The 18,481-nt window shown below is 34.9% G+C and overlaps 1 protein-coding gene across 2 annotated transcripts in view; it reads right to left on the reverse strand.

The window, feature by feature from the left end:
• Positions 1 to 17,928, reverse strand: part of WWOX (WW domain containing oxidoreductase) — a 1,214,741-nt gene extending 1,196,813 nt beyond the window's left edge. The window contains exons 1-4 of one of the 2 annotated variants that reach the window (XM_001368357.5): positions 17,350 to 17,928; positions 8,128 to 8,192; positions 6,882 to 6,939; positions 4,891 to 5,069 (exon numbers count right to left, since the gene is read on the reverse strand). In XM_001368357.5, the coding sequence (XP_001368394.2) occupies positions 4,891 to 5,069; positions 6,882 to 6,939; positions 8,128 to 8,192; positions 17,350 to 17,456 (409 nt within the window). In that variant the 5' untranslated portion in view covers positions 17,457 to 17,928. The remainder of the gene's footprint in view (positions 1 to 4,890; positions 5,070 to 6,881; positions 6,940 to 8,127; positions 8,193 to 17,349) is intronic. The other variant, XM_056823887.1, reaches the window with a different exon arrangement.
• Between the last annotated feature and the right edge of the window lie 553 nt (positions 17,929 to 18,481).

Consider the following 18,481-nt stretch of genomic DNA (forward strand, 5'->3'; position numbering starts at 1 on the left):
CCTTTTCATAGAAGATCTTGAGCTGAGTCTTGAAGGAAGTGGGAGATTCTAAGAGGCTGAGATGAGATGGTAACACATTTGAGTCATGAGGAATAATAACCAGTAAAAGGCATGGAGAAGATACAGAGTGCCCTGTGCAATTACAGCAAAGTTGATAAGAGGGAAAAAAAAAAACAAAACAGAACCACCTGCTTTCCTCTGTTCCCCAGGCAAGGTAAAAACTTTACCAATCCACACAAGAAAACTTTAACACTTGGAATCCTTGTTCATCACCCCACCAAATGTCTGATAAGTTATAAAAGTAAAAAAACTCACAGACTTATTCCTGACCCATGATCCTGTGAAAAGACACATACACATTGCCCCTGACCTCCCAAATTAATTCTATTCTTTCAGTCTATAACAGGGCTGGCAAACCTTTTCCCAGTCAAATGCCCAGAGGGCAAATTTCAAGCTGTAGGTGATCCCCCTGATTACTGGAGAGTAGAGGTAGGAAGTGCTTGCTTTGGAAGGCTGGACAGAGAGGTAGCTCATTCTCAAAGCAGATGATTATTAATGCAAGTTCTATTTTTTAGAAACTTGAAAACCTCAATGTTTATAATGTAGCAAGAGAAGGTAAAAGTTGTAAGAATGATTGGCAGGTCATAAGACTTGGAATCTTTTATGAGCTGGTTGAGTCAGAGTTCCAAAGGGGCAGTTTTCCAACTGACTGAGCTTGGAGCTGAAAGTAAAGAAGGAAGGTGTATAGCTGAGAATCCCTGAACAAAACACCTATCAAGCAACTGGTCTTTGAGGATCAACTGACTGAGGGTGAGAGGAAAATCTCCAGTCTTTCTGGTGGACAAACTGACTGGAGAAAAGACCTCTACCTTGCTGGGACCATTTGAGGACACCACAACTTGAATTCCTGATACTTGACCAATCATTGATTCTGTGTGTGTGTGAGATTCTGGGTTTACTGTGGGATTTACTCTTACCAGTCTTTAGTTAAGATAGATAGTGTAAGCTTAGACAATCAAATATAGTGAGTAAAAAGTCAGATGCTATCTTTCCCTTTATTCCTTTCCCCACATCTTCCCCTTCTCTGTTAATAAACTCAAGTTATTTAAATGTGATTTTTCCCTTCTGTATAAACCTGTTCCCCTTTCCTAAAATCCCCATAACAATAACCACCAAAAATACCCTGAGAAAAGAACATTCTTGAAATATAAAAAATGAACAATTCATGACAAAAGTTTAGATTTTGATTTTGGATGTAAAATTTTAAAAGTCCAAAGAAAATAAATCACAGAATTTAGAACTGAAGGATCCTTAAGAGATATTAAGGCTAAACTTTTATTTTACAGATGAAGACACTGAGGCACATAGAAGAAAGTACTTAAAAATCTATAAGTATTAGGTAGCATGACTGTGATTTTAAAAATGATATCTCCTCACTCCCAATAACAATGTTTCTTCCAAATACCATTACCAAGGTAGTGGTTATAACTAAGATTAATAAGGAAATTAATTTGGTGGGTAGAGAAAAAGAGGATTCTCCAATTTTCACAAAGAAAAATATTCTAATCCCAAATAAAAACAGTGGACTTTTAAATTTAATCTTACTGTCCATTATCATTAATATTGTTTAACATGGTATTTAAAATGATACCAATAGCAATAATAGAAGAAAAGGGAATTGAAAGAATCTGAATAGGCAAAGAGGTAATTAAACTATCTGTTTGCTGATGACATGATGGTATATATGGAAAATCCCAGAAAATGAACTAAAAAGTTAGTTGAAATATAGGTAATTTTAGCAAAGTAGGAGGTTATAAAAGAAATCCACATAAATCATCTTAATGTTTATATATTACTGACAAAGCCCTGTAATAAGAGATTAAAAAAAGAGATACTCTTTAAAATAACCACATATAGTATAAAATACCTCGGAGTATACTTGCTCAAACAAACCCAAGAACTACGTGACCATAATTATAAAACACTTTACACAAATAAAGTCAGATCTAAATAACTAGAGAAATAGTAATTGTTCATGAATGGGCAGCACCAATATAATTTAAATGACAGTCGTTCCTAAACTTATCTATTCCATCCCAATTAAATTATGAAAAAAATGTTTTATTGAATTAGAAAAAATAGTAACAAATTCATTTGGAAGAACATAAGATCAAGAATAGCAAAAGAATTAATGGGAAAAAAGTAAAGATAGAAAGTCTAGCAGTATCAGATTTTAAATTTTATTATAAAGCATTAATTATAAAAACTATGATACTGGCTAAGAAACAGAAAGGTAGTTGAGTGGAATGGAAGAGGCATACTACAAACAGCAATAAAAGATTATAATAATCTTGTATTTCTTGTATTTGATAAAAATCATAAATTCAGATTTTTGAGCAAAGAAATCATTATTTGGTAAAAATTGCTGGGATAACTAGAAGCTAATTTGGCAGAAACTAGGTATAGACCACTTTCTTTTACCTTTGACTAAGATAAGATCAAAATGGAGATATGCTATAGACATAAAAGGAGATATAAGTAAATTAGAAGAACAAGGAACATACCTGTTAGATTTATGGACAGGAGAGGAATTATGAGTTAACAAGAGATGAAAATCATTGTGAAATGTAAAATGGATAATATATGATATATTAAATTGAAAGGGTTTCGTACAAATAAAACATGCTGCCAAGATTAGAAGGAGAGCAGAAAATGGGGAAAATAATTTTATAGACAGCCTCTTAGATAAAGATCTCATATCTACAATAGAGAATTAAGTCAAACTCATAAGAATAAGAGCCATTTCCCAATGGATAAATGGGCAAAAGATATGAAAAGACAATTTCAAGTGAAGAAATCAAGGCCATACATAGGTATGTGAAAAAAAAAGTTCTAAATCACTACTTGATTAGAGAAATAAACAACTCTGAGATACCACCTCACATCATCAGACTGGTTAAAAGGACAAAGTGACAAATGTTGGAGATGATGTGGGAAAATAGGGACACTAATTACTCCCAGAAAGTTATAAAAATATGTATACTCTTACAGCTAGCAATACCATTGGTGGGTCTATTTTCCATGGAGATCAAGGGAAAAGGAAAGGAACTCATATGCTCCAAAATATTTATAACGTTTCTCTTTATGGTGGCAAATAACTGGAATACAGCCATAGAATTATTGCCAGAAGAACAAACTGTGAATGCTACCTCCAGTAAGTGAACATGAAAGAATTTATATATACATGTTGTTCTCTCTGATGATATCTTCTGTGATGCAGGGATGGTGGGGAAGGACTAAAATACTTGTAGACTGAATTTATTATGTAGATATGAAGAAAAGTAAGCTAACCATATAGAAGATTTGTAATTTCATTTATCTACTATCTTCTTTTTCTTTGTATACAGAAACACTTGTTTTGTTTGGTTTTGACAAATTTGTAATAATAAAAAAATTAATCTTATTATTGGAGCAGGAGTAAAACAATGAGGACCTCCTAGTTATTCAAGGATTTTTGTTTTCTTAGTTTAAATTCTTACCTTCTATGACAGAAGAGCAGTAAGGACTAGACAACTAAGTGACTTGCCCAGAGTCTGAAGCCATATTTGAACCTAAGACCTCCCATCTCTAGGCCAGGTTCTTTATCTATTGAGCTTCTTAGCTGTCCCTCAAGAGATTTTTAATGTATAGCAAATGTAACTGGCAAGGGGGCAGCTAGGTGGTTCAGTGGACTGAGAACCAGGCCCAGAGAAAGGAGGTCCTGGGTTCAAATATGACTGCAGACACTTCCTAGCTGTGTGACTCTGGGCAAGTCACTTGACCCCCATTGCCTAGCCCTTACCACTCTTCTGCCTTGGAACCAATACACAGTATTGATTCTAAGACAGAAGGTAAGGGTTTTAAAAAAATGTATCTGGTAAGCTAAATATACTAATAATAGCTGTATGTTTTCAGGAAGGCTGACACCAAGGCAGAAATTTAACCCAGAAAATGTCAAATAGAGAATATGGGACAGTATGAAAGGTGGCTGGATGGGCTAGAAAGGAAAATACCAATGTACATGTTCATTAAGAATCGAAAGGTTCCAAAGACTCAATTAAATAGGGGATTCCCCACATACACAGAAAAAAAATTCTATAACTAAAGAATTCTATAACTAAAGGATGTTGGATGGAAGGAAGGAGTAGGCAGTTCTTGCATGTGTTTATACACACACAAGCTTAAAATCGCCTAGGTCCCTCCAAGTATATCAGAGTTTAGTCCAGATTAGAGTATCCACTGGGATTCTCTCCCACTCCCTCAGGAACACTACCAATTAGGGGAGGGAAAAACCATCAAATGGACATCATAAAATGTCCAAGTTACTCTGTTTCTCCAGAGTTAAGAGAAGCAATGACTAAAAGAAAAGATATGAGGACTAAAATGTATTAGCAATTAATTTAAGTCTGATTGTAAAATCCTTTGTAATAAAGTGTTATCATTTTATTTTTCTAACATTATATACACTATAATTAGGCTAGTGGTACCAAATACTTTTGTTTTTGCCTAAACTACTTAAGGATCTATATAGTTACTCTGTATACTGTAGAGACCAAATTTATTGATGGTGAAAAACTAAAATCTAGAATCTGTTACCTATTCCATCCAAATTACAAACTGGCCAATATCTTTGCTAAGTATTCAGTTTCAAGGTCATGATGATGCAGCGACTACTATGAGCTTTGGAAAGAAAGAAAGGCCATGATTGCAATGACACATTAGGTCCAAGTACAATATATAAAAATATAATTTCCTAGAAGCAGAGAGTGATTATTCCAAACTTACTATGAACAGAATTTTTGAAAGTGGTTCTCATTACAGCATTCTCAATAAATTTAAATACTGGCCTACCTATTCCTGAGTTAGCTCCAGTAACTATAACCACTTTTCCAGTGAAATCACGACCCTGAAGTATTTCCATAGCAGTCGTATTGCCATCATATTTCTGTCTGGTTGTTGGCTTCTTTGGATTGTCATCAACAGTAAATGCCAGTCGTGGATCCAAGTATGTGGTTCTTTTATTTATGTGGCTGAAAAGAAAAGAAAAAAAATCATACAAGCCTACAGCAATGAAAAAAGACAATTTATATAAACAAAAAATATGCTTATTATTTCAGAAAGCCTTTATTTTCTTACATACCAAATTTTTATGATCAATTTCTTTCACCATTAAAGTAGAAAGGTCCTTAAGTTCCTCCTCTGGCCTCTAGAAAAATTACACTCTTACTTGGAAAAAATAACTACCTAGTCCTTTATTATAAGATCTCTTGGAAAATGTACTTCAATATACAATTGCTTCAAAATCAGATTTAGAATAGGAATGTAAAAATCAAATGGAAACAGTATCCACTGTAAAAATTAAAATATAAAGAAAGATTACTCCAGCCTTATATTGACTCAGAAAAGCAAATATTAACATTATCTATGTTTTACTTTATTTTTGTTAAACATTTCCCAATTTCAATTTAATCTGGGTTAGGTTATAATCAGGAGAATTGCATGTACTTGAAAACAAAAAAAGCCAGCATCAGAATTATTGTTTTTTGAAACTATTACTATAACTATGAAATCTATAGTAATAAAAATGGTTATGACTTTACAGTCTATATTCAATTCAGATATATTGTTTGGCACCTACTATGTGCTCAGTAATGTGTCAGGTATCCAGTAGAGAAGTGTAAAGACATAAAATTAGTTTAATAATATGATACATGAAATTAGGAATGACTAATTTAATATAAATTTCAATATAATTTAAATGTCATAAGTGATTTTGTAAGATTTTTCTCAAGATATGAACAATTTAAAAATCTCTTAAAAGCCAAACTGTACACCTTTGTAAAATAGTAAAGGAGTTTAAGGATTAGATTTCATCATCAATTCCTAAAGACCTTCACAAATAAATGGAAAAGCTTATCTTATTTAGTAAATCTCTAACCAAAATTTAAAAATTCATTCCTTATACATTTAATTATTTGGAGAGAATCATTAACCAAGTATTGTCAGAAATTTCTAATATAGTTGTTTCATCAAATTAAAAAAAAAACTGTTCTAAATTGCTTTTTTTTTAAATAACTTGAATTTTAATATTTTCACTTTAGTTATCCCTGATGTTTCAGAACCTATTCTCACAGCTCAGAATAGAAATGGATCCATAATACAGTCTTTAGTATGTCAATTTCTGAAAATGTGGAGATTATCTAAATAGAAAAATTCATATATGACTAAACAACTGAGAAATGACTAGGCAAACTTGCATAATAATACAATCAATTATTATGCTGCAATTAAAAGTATGCAATATGAGGAATATAAGGTAATATAGAAACTTCTATAAATCAGTAGGAAATGAATAAAGAACCAGTTCATGAATGGATAAAAGCCCAATAAAAACACAGATAGAAGGATTAATAGGCAAACAAATGTAATGAAGGACATAGAAAAAAATAACACATGATTTATTGGGATATATATATATATATATATAGGTCTTTTTGAAAATTAATTTGTTGTATTCTTATGGCACTCTTCATTTTATTTAGTATTTGTTAAGTTCATAATATTTTTAAATTAACTAGTTGTAAGGGCATTTAGTTGGTTGCATTATTTCAAGAACATAATAAAAAGCTTGGAAAAATTTGTCACTATGGTTTAGGTTCTATACTCATCCTACAATAGTAAAATCTAAGAAACCTCTCTCTTGCCCCTGCCAAAAATAAAGATTTGTTTTTAAATTGTTTCATTTCCTTGCCAATTAAAAATAATCGATTTCAAAGTAAAATGCCTAATAAAAGTCTTTAAAGCACTGAAATAACTACATTCTAAAATCATTAAATACTTACTCAACAAAAAATATTTGTCCATTCTCATCGGTTTCTTGTTCCCATCCATAGGGCAAGTCTGAAACACAAAAAAAATGATTGTGAGTCTGCTGATAGAAAAAAAAATATACAATTCCACAAATTTTTAAAAAAAGGTAAATGTCACTTTAAAAAAGGTAAATGCCAAATCCCACCTGCTTCTGCAAAGTTTTTCCTGATCATTTATCTCTCACTAAGCAAAACTATTACCTTTGTTTTCTCTGTCAAACAGCTTAGCATTCTATTTCTTATTCTCCAATAATTTCATGTTTATAAATAAGTCATAATGCTAATTACAACTACAGATTCCCATTTCTTTTGTTCCACAAACCCAAAAATGTTTTACTTACTCTCTACCTAATGTCTACCTAACCTCTGAGGTCACGTTCAACTCCAAATTCTTCCATTTTCTAACCATGACAATCTTCAAAAATATAACAGATTTAGTCAGATAGGAACTTGAAAGGTCATCTAGTCCAAGCTCATTTTAAAGAAAAGGAAACAAAGTGACTTCCTCAAGATCACACAGGTAGCAAAACAGAACAGCTGGTATCTGAAACTGGATGATCTTTCTGTCCTAGAAACTCATAGTGCTATTATTATCCTAACTATTCAAAGGACAATTTTCAAACTCTATCACACAACATTTCTCATACTGTTCTCTTTTTATGTATCTTATCTCTCTAATTAGTCTCTTTAAGAGCAAGGAATATATCTTATGGCTTTATTATATTACCTCCAGGTCAAAGCACAGTGTTAGGCACATAAAAGACACATAACTACTGTTTATAGGATGAAAAAAGCTGAAAGACGAATAGCATCATAAATAACCATATTACTAATATATTCTTATTGAACAAATAAATTCTCAACAATAACTAAAACTTGTCTATAGTAGCTAGAGAATGATTCCTTCCTTTCCTATAATCCTATAAATAGCCTTTAGTAGAATAAGGTCCTTAATCGAAGGAACTGATTCTCATTTTGTCTGTGTATCCTCAGCACCTATCAAATTGCCTAGAATGTAGTCAAATGCTTGATAAAATGAATTTGATAGTAACAAATTTTAGACAATTTACTCCACCAATTTTTGTCCTCTCCTAAAATCTACTAATAACAACAACTCCCTAAACAACATTCTGCCTATGACAAGGTTATTGTGTAATTGATGCTTTATGTGTTAGTATATTTAGCTATGCCCAAGAATAATCTAACAAATAATACAAACCTCCTGCTACTCGTTTTCTTTTTCCAGTTTTAGGATGTTCCCATTGTGTCTTCTCTTCAGTGTGGCTGTCAAAATACCCATAACATAATTAAAATAAGGATAAACTCTTAGGAGCATTATAAACCATTTTAAAACTATTCTTCTAGAGGAAAAATTTTCTCCATGATCATACTACTTCCCAAAAGTTATTGACAAGGCCAGGGGTAACCAGGAGAAATTCAGTTTTGATCCCAGGTTTTGTAAACTATTCAAAGACTAAGATGAGGAATTCTGTAAGCCTGTCTTTAAAATATGGCCAAAGAGGCAATTGCCATACAATTTTTTTTAGTAACTGCAAATATTATTTTTATTCTCTATCAGTAGTGAGCTGCCTCGATACTTTCATAACAATTGCATTATGAAACTTGAAACAGTAAACAAAAATGTCACATAACTATGAGCAGATGATGAAAAGATAAGGTCTGGTCTCAAGGGTAGACAGACTGAAACAGAATGAGGATCAATAGACTAGATGGAGGAAGGGTAGTATTGATGAACTATTTGAGAGAAATAAAAAAAATAAGAAGAAAGGGGTCAGAAACTGGAGAGGTTTTATTTCAAACTCATACACTGAGAAGAACAGTAGATTTAATAGCAGAGAAGCTAGATTTAAATCTTAACTTTTTGACTTACTATTTGTGTTACTTCAGACAATCAATCAACCAACAAATATTTGATATTTGAATTAGTAAACACCTACTCTGGGCCAGGTAGTGGGGATACAAGCATAAATCATTAAATAATCTCTACTTGCAATAAGCTCACACTCTAAAGAGTGAGACAGCATACATAATAATATATACAACATAAATATAAAGCTAAAAATACAATTACAAAGTAGTTAAATAAAATATAGTTTGGGAATTACTAAATACTAATAGGGGAATCATAAAGATGACAGTGCTTGAACTATGTCACAGAGAAAAAGAGGGACTTTCTGAGGTACTTGAAGAAAGGAGTTCACTGCAAACATAGAATGTCTGTATAAATGCATGGAAATGGAATATAGAGTGCCCTACATAAAGAACAGAGAGCAGACAATTTGGTTGAGTCATTCAGTGTGGATAAACTGGCTATAATGTTCAACAAGACTGAAAAGGTAGAATGGGGCCAAGTTGTATCCGGCTTTAAACACTAAATAGAGGAATTTCCATTCATGCTAGAAACAAAAAGAAGTCACTAGAGTTGGCTGATCAGGAGAACTATATGGACAGATCTTAATTTAAGAAAAAAATTAATCTGTACCAGAATATAGGATGGACTGGGCAAAGACTTGAGGCAAAGAAAACAAAATTAGGAGATTACTGCAATAATTTAGATGAGGAGTTTCAAACTTTAAGTAGGATGGCAGTGTAGAAAGGAATTAGATGGAAGAGATGTTTTAAAGATAGAAATAGAAAGATTTGGGAAATGACTATATATGTGGGGTGAGGGTAGTAGGCAGTCCAGGTTACTGCAGAGATGACAAACCTGAGATGCTGGAAGAACAGTGGTGCTTACACCAGAAATGGAGAAGTTTGGAAGAACGGAAGTTTTAGGAGGAAAGATATGGAGTTCAGTTTTAAACACAATGCATTAGAAATAACTCCAGAACATCCAGTTAGAAATGTCCAACAGGAAGTTGGTGATAAGAAGCTAAAGAGACTAGAATTGGATATAGACACCTGAAAGGCATCTGAATAGAGATTATATTTAAAACAATGGAATTTGATATGGTCATGAAGAAGGATAAGAAGGCCTAGGACAGAATCTTGAAGATTATTTAAGTGAGAGTGATATGGATTGTGAATCAGCAAAAGATACTAATACCAGCAATCAAACAAGAGGCAAACTAGAAGAGAGTAGTTTCACAAAAACCTAAAGAGGAGAGAGCATCCAGGAGAAGGTGGTCGACAAATGCAACAGATTAAAAAGGATTAGAACTGAGGAAAAAAATTCAGATTTGGCAATTAAGAGATTAGTGAAATCAATAACCCACTGTTCAATAAACTCAAAAACATAAATTATTTAGGAAAGAATTCCATTTTATGAGAACTGCTGAGAAAACTGTATGTAGTCTATTAGAAATTAAGCTTAGTACAACATTTTACACTAAACTCCACAATAAATTCAAAATGAAATATGCTTCCTTAATATTAAAGATCTGTCTTAATATTAAAAGACTTAAAAGAAAAGCAGATCATATAAACCTTTCACAGATGAATTCTTATCTAAACAAGGATTAGAGATGATTAAAAATTTTGAGACAATTTTGATTGCATGAAATTACAAAGCTTTTGTACCAATGAAATTAATACATTTGTGATAAGAAAAGCAGCCTATCACTTCTTAGCCTTTTGGCTGAAATCAAGTATAGAAAAGCAGCCTATTGGAAAAAAAGATAAAAATTAACTGAAACAATTTGGTATTTAAGATACATACAGATGACTGGACTAGCTAGATAACTCAATGAACAGAGAGTCACACCTGGAGATGGGAGATCCTAGGTTCAAATCTCACCTCCGACAATTCCTAAACTGAGTCAATTTTCTGTCTTGTAACTGATTCTTAGTATCAATTCTAATACAGATGAAGGTTTTAAAAAAGAGAGATAAATAAACAATGAAGACCAAAAGCATTCCCTAATAGACAAGTGATTAAAGGACATAAACAAAGTTGTCAAAAGAATTTCAAGTTATTACCTACCACTTGAAAGAAGGCTCCAAATCACTAATAAGAAAAATATATAACAAAACAACCAGATATTTTGCCTCCCACTTGGCAAATCAATCAAAACAACAAAGGATAGGAATAATCAATTTTGGAGTGATTATGGAAAAATATGAGCCATTGTAAAGAATAAGACTGGCACCAACAAAGATTTATGAGACACTTTTCCCCATTCCTTTGCATAGGGGAAAAAGGGTAAAGTGGGGGAAGAGAGTCTCCCCAGGTATGGAACATTGCATATATTGTTTTTTTCCTTTCTCTTTTTTAAAAGAATTCTAATGTTATAAGGGATAGTTCTCTGGAAGGAGAAAGGCAGAGGCAAATAAGGAAATTTAGTCAATTCAAAAACAAAAATATAGAGGGCAGCTAGGTGGCTCAGTGAACTGAGAGCCAGGGCTAGAGATGGGAGGTTCTAGGTTCAAATCTGGCCTCAAATACTTCCTAGCTGAGTGACCCTGAGCAAGTCACTTAGCCCCCATTTCCTATCCCTTACCACTCTTCTGCCTTGGAACCAATATACAGTATTGATTCAAAGATAGAAAGTAAGAGTTATAGATTAGATAGAAAGATAGATAGATAGATAGATAGATAGATAGATAGATAGATAACAACAAAAATATGTTCTTTTAAAAAGAACTCATTGATAGCTTTGCAGAGAACAGTTTCAGTATAGTACTGAGGTCAGAAGTCAGATTGTTAAGAGTTGAGGATTTAGTGAAAAGAGAAGAGGAAGCAGCAAGTCTAAACAACATTTTAAAGGACTATGTCTAAGGAAGGAACAAGACACTTAACTTCTCTCTATGTCTCACTTTCCCCATCTGTACAATAAAAAAAGTTGCTTTAGGTGATGTCCAAGATCTTTGATTTTTTATAAGCTTCTTTGAACCGTGTATCTATCAAACCTCTAATCTACACTACTTGAACAGAAAGCTACCACAAGCTAAACTAAGAAGTAAGAATATTAAAAACTATGAGCAACCACCATATATCTAAGGATATTAAGGATGAAGGTTAGAACCTTATGCTTCAAGAACACCAAACAACACCACCAAAAAAAAAAATGAAGCTGATTATATTTTATTGGAGAAAAAACAACTCGATAATAATTTAGGGATTATATAAGAATCAACTTTTGTATACAGTCAGACCCCTGACTAATGGAGCAAAAGTCAAAATCAATGTCAAATTAAAAGAGATGATAAATACAAGATAACTGTGCATATTTGTGACAGCTTCAACCTGGCCTATTCTAAGAAGTCAAAGATGTCCCCCCAAAATGGATAAAAAACACTGCAAAGCCAATGACTTTTGACTCACTCTTTCTTGCAAAATTTTAATAGATGTAGAATAATCACAACAAAAAGGAGTCTAGAAGGGCTAAGAAACCATCCTACCCAGCAGTTTGTCTCCTTGGCAAGAAGAAAGAGAAGGAAGTTAAGGACAGAATGATTTTCAACTACAACCTCATTTGTTAATCACTACAAAGGAAGATGGTGAAAGACTGAAAACAAAGTTAATCATAAAGTAGCAAAAATCAATGGAAAAAAGGGAAAATCTACAAAAAGCTTGGAATGAAGCCCAAGCGAACTATATCATCCCAAGAATATTCAAAGATAAAAGACTGTCAAGAAGACAATCAACAAAGAAATTAAACTAGATTTGCCAGCATTTCTGTAATAAATAATTTTCATCATCATTAAGAGTAGAACACCCCAATATTGAATCCTAACACTCCAGTACCTAATGTGCTACACAAGGCACTTATGGATATAAGGTTAGGAAGAAAGATTGGACCCAAAACAAGTACACAGCAAGTCAATCTATATTAAAAATGGTATAATCTTTAAAACACTGAAGAATTATTTTACAAGGTATGTAATGGAATATATATATACACACACATATAGAGAGAGATACATCACACAGACAGAGAAACAAAAAATATAAAAGCACACACACAGAGGGTAGTAGCCTGCCACTACAAGGTAAAGGCTATTAAACTGAGAAGGAAGGGAGAGGTTTAATGAGGAATATCTTATTCTCCTTATTTCCTAGAAAATGCAAGAGAAAATATTTGCAATTTTCTGCCTCTGGGTGGTTATTTTATTTCAAAATACAAAAATATTCAGCTGTCTATTTTCAAGGAGAAATAATTTATCTGATATGAATATGAGCAAAAACTACTTGGTATATGATTTCATTTACTCTCAACCCAGTTATTTCATTTGTTTTCTCTTCTGGTAAGCAAATTTCTCCATCTGTGCACACAGCCATGTCAAAATTAAATTGCTAATTGCATATGAACCCCTATAAAATCAAACTATTAAAACCATAGCTAAGTAGACATAGTTTTCTTCCACTGTAAAATGGGAATTGTAACATAACCAACAAATGGGAAAGAGCAACATAGATACTCCAAAAATAACAGACAATTAAAATATAATTGTTTGCAGTTAGCTTTGGCCACCTTATATTTATTCTGGGAACTGATTTACTGACCTGTGGTTTTACTAGGCTATTACCAAATTAATTTTCACACAACTAAAAACCTGAAGGGTAGGAAAAAGTAGACCTGGGACACAAAATATATCCTGAATGATCTATAAAAAATTTTTTAAATCTATAAATAGAAAAATATTCATTTTATTTACAAAAATTAAAATTATGTATTTATAAAAATCCAGTCTAAAAAATAATTAAAATGTTAGCATCATTTTCTTTGACAACACAATTTGCATATATCATTTGAATCTCACAATTACCATATCAGGTGGTTAGTACAAGTGATATTAATCCCATTTTACAGAGGAGTAAAAAGTATTCAAATAAATTAAATGACTTATGCAAAGTTACATATCTACTAAGCATTCAAGCTAAACTTCTAACTTGGGTCATAGGACCAGATGTCTAGAGCTGGAAGGGTCCTCAGCAGCCATCTTGTCCAAACTCCTTCATTTACACATAGAGAAAGTAAAGTGCTGGGCAACAAAGTTACTAATTTGAAGCAACATTGGCAGAGTTAGAAATATGACCTTTGACCCAAAGCCAATGCACTTTCCACCCTGCTGCCAGAAGGCTAGTATACCTGGAAAAGCCTTGTGATTTAAAGTTGTCACTTAACCTGACAACTTTTTTTCCTCTTCTATAAAATGTGGATAATATTTTGCTCTATCTAGTTTGCAGGACTTTTTAAAACATTATGAAATCAGAAATGGAAATAATGTTAAAGATCATGGAAAAGAAGACAAATTTCAGAAGAGGTAACTGGTCTAGGATTACAGTTATTAAGTAACAGGAACTGAAACTGTTATAAGTCATACAGATTCTTAAACTGAGATCTGTGAAGTTGGTCTTTAAACTATTTTGATAATAGTATTTAATATAATTCATTTTATTTGTGTCCCATCTATTTTCTTTTATGCATTTAAAAGCATTATTCTGACAAATCTGTAGGCTTCTTCAAATTGGAAAAGGAGTCCTTGATACAAAAAAGTTCAAAAATCCATGTTGAAGGAGACATACTTTCTAAATAATAAAAGTATTATATGTGTCTTTTACTATTATTTATAATTGTAACTCCAAATCCAACATGGAAAAACACTCTAGGAGTTGCTAACTCCCTATCTCTGAGATGCTCTAAGTGATAAATGAAAATGATAAAACTTCTACATTAAGCCCTTTGAAAGAAAGCTTCCAAAAACACAAAATGTTTTGAGTTTTTACTGAATGATACTTCATTATAATTTATAGCTGGTTTATAGATACTTAAAAATCAATAGATTTGTTTATCTTTTCTCTACCTTAGGATACAATGTTTCACTTCAAATATTAAAATGTTTGGAGAAAAGATGTATTTATATACACAGGTTCTAATGATCTATTTTCTGCCAACATGGTTTTGCAATAAATGTTTATTTCAATTATTTCAATTTCACTTTTGTTCTTTTGATACCAAAAGCTGTGTTCTAGAAACAGAAAAGTTATTCCATTTGACAAGATGAATGTAGCCACTATGTGGCTATAAAGTGTTATCTAGGTTTCTTAGTTTTTAAAGCTATTTGAAAGCTACTGTTCTCTCAAATTATCTAATAAAAGTTTAGGAAGTTACTGAGTTTTTTTAAACAGTGCCAATTTATTATTTAGGTTTGCACTAAGAATTAGATACTATTGACAGGAAACATCACTTTGAATGAACTACTTAATAATGATAGCATTAGTGTAAGCACTACTCCTAACCACTACATGAAAGCATACTCTGAAACAGGGAAAGATTGGGACATGCTCCCCAGACTTCTAGCCAATACATCCAAAAGCAAGTGGCACCAAATGTTTGCTCACTGATTCCAGAGAAACCACCCTCAGCCAACACTCAAAAAGAAGAAACTATTTCTAAATATGGGACAGTCTACAACAGGGTCTGCCAAATGAAGAAGCTAATCTTAGAGGAATAGCTTCTTCATTTGGCAGGCTCTTCACATTGTTAAGAAAGTTCCCTTCTTTCTACACCAAACTAGGAGTGGAGGAAAAGATGGTTAGGATTCAAGAAGTAGGTGAACTAGTATTCGTGGGATGTTGTGTGTGTATAAAAGCATATGTGGGAGAGTGGCAAGAGGACTGGGCTCAAAGTCAAAAAGCCTGGATTCCAGCCCCAGCTTTCCCATTTTCTAACCATGTGACCTTGGGCAAATCCCTCCCTATCTCTGTGCAAAAGGGATTGAATTAGATCTTTCTTTCCTAAATCTGTCATTTTATGATTCTATGTTATGTGATATAGTGTGACAATTTGGCTAGGCTATAAGTTCCTTTAAGATGGCTTCTAAATTTTCTTTGTATCTATTCCAACAGAGGGTTTTACATAATATGGAAGGCTCAATGGAGAAAGCACTGGGGCTGGAGTCAAGAAAATCTGAGTTCACATTTGATCTTAGGCACTTACTAGCTAGGTGACTAGACAAATCATTTAACCATTAGTTTGTCTAGGAGACACAGTTTAAGTGTGACAGTAGAGGTTTGGGGTGCTGTTGTGTCAGAGACTGTATCATGTCTGTAGCCAACAGTGTGCATTTTCTGTATTTCTTCGGGAGGATTTGTATGTCATTCTATATCCACATAAATGGTGTCAGGAAGAATCTGGGGTTTCAAGGAGTGAATTTATTAAGGGAAGATGGTACTTGTGTGAGTATTCATTAGTATGGGGGGGTGTGAATGTATGTGTGTGTATATATACTGAATATATATTGAAATAGAATATCTATTTATATATGTATGTATTTCTCTTTGAATGAGAGACAGAGAGAAGGAAGGGTAGGGACAAAGGGGAAGGAAGATAGGAATATGTGTATATTTGAAGCAAAATGGTGGTATAAAGACAGTGCTTAAGTGAAGTGAGCTAAAATCACGATTCTGACACTAAGGACTAGCGATCATTGGCAAGTCACTTTAAATTCTTAGCTGTTTCTTCTTCTGTAAAATGAAAATAATAATGCTTATAGTCTCAGCCCCACAGAGTTCTCCTGAGGCTCAAATCAGACAATATATCTAAGTGGTATGGAAATGTTAGTTAATTTAGGGTGAAAGGAGTCTCCATACTCATCACTGTGAGAAATGTATATCATGTACAGTTGTGTGTAAGATTGTGTACTTATGGGGGCAGCTAGGTGGCTCAGTGGGTAGAGACAGGCCTGGGCTTAAGAAGGTACTGGTTTCAAACATGAACTCACATATTTTCTAGCTGTGTGACTCTGGGCAGATCACTTAACCCCAATTGCCTAGCCCTTACCAGTCTTCTGCCTTGGAACTAATACTTAGTAATGATTCTAAAACCAAAGGTTTGGGGGGTTTTTTAACTGTGTATTTAGGAGACCCAGAAGGAAGTGTGAGTGTGCAAGGTGAATAGGGTGTTCAAGGGCAAGGCAATGTGAGAGAGCAGGAATGTAAGCTGCACTACTACCTAATCACATCCTTGGAGAAGTCCCTTGCCTCATGTGTATTAAGTGTGCAGCTGCAGAGACATGCGCACAAAGGTGCATGGGTGTGGGTAAAGGGATGTCCAAGAAGAGCCACTGATGCGCACAGGGGTGTGTGCGTGTGTGCGTGTGTGCGTGTGTGTATATGGGGACCGCCTGGGGAAAGGTGTGTGAGGGTAAGTGCAGTTCTGCAGACACGTGCACAGGCGTGCAAGGGGCACTCGGCGCGGGAGTATGTAGATATGGACCGGAGGGTGGGGAGGGGGGCTGGTATAAGAATGGTCTCGAGGCGCCGTGCCCGAGTGTCTGCGTGCAAGTGTGAATGCTGACGCTCAGCCCGACCGCACCGGCACAGGAACCGGCACCGGTACCGACGTCCCGGTGAAGGGGAGGACCCAGGGCGGGAGGGGGGGAGGATCGGTCTGCTGGGGCAGGCAGACGGCGCGGCGCGAGGGCTGCGGCCTCGATATCGGGCGGGGGCTACGGCCCGGCCCCGCCAGCCCCTTACTTGGCGAAGTACACCCAGCCGTCCTTGGTGGTCCTCTCTTCCCAGCCTGGCGGCAGCTCGTCTTCACTGTCCGTGTCGTCCAGACCCGCGTAGCGTAACGCAGCCATGACGGGGATAGACGATCGCTGCCTCGCCAGGCGAACTGGTCCCCGCCTGGGTAATAGGAGCACAAGCTCGAGCAAAGCTCCCGCACGCCTCCTACTTGAGTCCGCTCGGCTCGGATCGGCTCCTCTCGGCTCGGATCGTCTCACCCGCGCGCGACCCACCGCTCCTCTCACTGTGCCGCGTGCGCGTGCTCAGCTGTTCCGGCTTTCCTCGGTGTCCGTCCCCTCTCCTCGTGGCAAGTGGGCATGCGCAATACCTCCCCCACAGACCAGCCTCGCTGGGCGAAGTCGAGTTCTAGTTGGTAGTTACTGAGGAAGAGGCCAGGGAACTGAGAAGCAGCAAAAGAAAAACAATATTCACAAAGAATTACAGAAGTACATTTTATTTGCCATACCCACTTTTCTGATCACTTAAAGTCCTCTGAGCCTAGAACTAGAAGCTAGACAGCTAGCAGGAAATTGGAAACACAGTCGTTAACCACGATTGCGTAATCCTGCTCCCTTAACGGAAGCCTTTTTCAATAACCTGTAATACGCGCCGAGGGCCTGCTGGGAAATGTAGTTCTAGGAAGGAAAACTGCGGGCCAATAATACCTGACCTGGAGCAGGTTGGATTTAGATCTAATGAGCCAAACGTTCCCTGCAACCCTTTCCATCCTTTTCTATGAATGTTCTATGTGGTGAGCCCTTTACACCTCCGAAATCAGCAAAAACTACAAATCAGAGCTGCATTTAGTTTATTCATTGTCCAAACTCAAGAAGATAACTGGAATGTTGTTAAATAATTCAGATTAAACTTTTAAAGTATATTGTGAGTATATTGGGGATGTTGGTGGTTAAATTCTTAGCAATTACACTGCAGAATTTATTTAAAAGATGAAAAAAAAGTTCAAAGAGGGAGATTAAGTTGCCCAATTTACAAGAAAAGTAAAGGGTAGCTAGGGATTAAAACCAAGCTTCTTCTACCTCTAATGCTTTCTTATTCCACAAGGTCCCTTTCAACTTTTACCTCACCCCACCTTCATTCC

The sequence above is a fragment of the Monodelphis domestica genome, chromosome 1, assembly GCF_027887165.1.
Source record: "Monodelphis domestica isolate mMonDom1 chromosome 1, mMonDom1.pri, whole genome shotgun sequence".
Lineage (NCBI taxonomy): Eukaryota > Metazoa > Chordata > Mammalia > Didelphimorphia > Didelphidae > Monodelphis > Monodelphis domestica.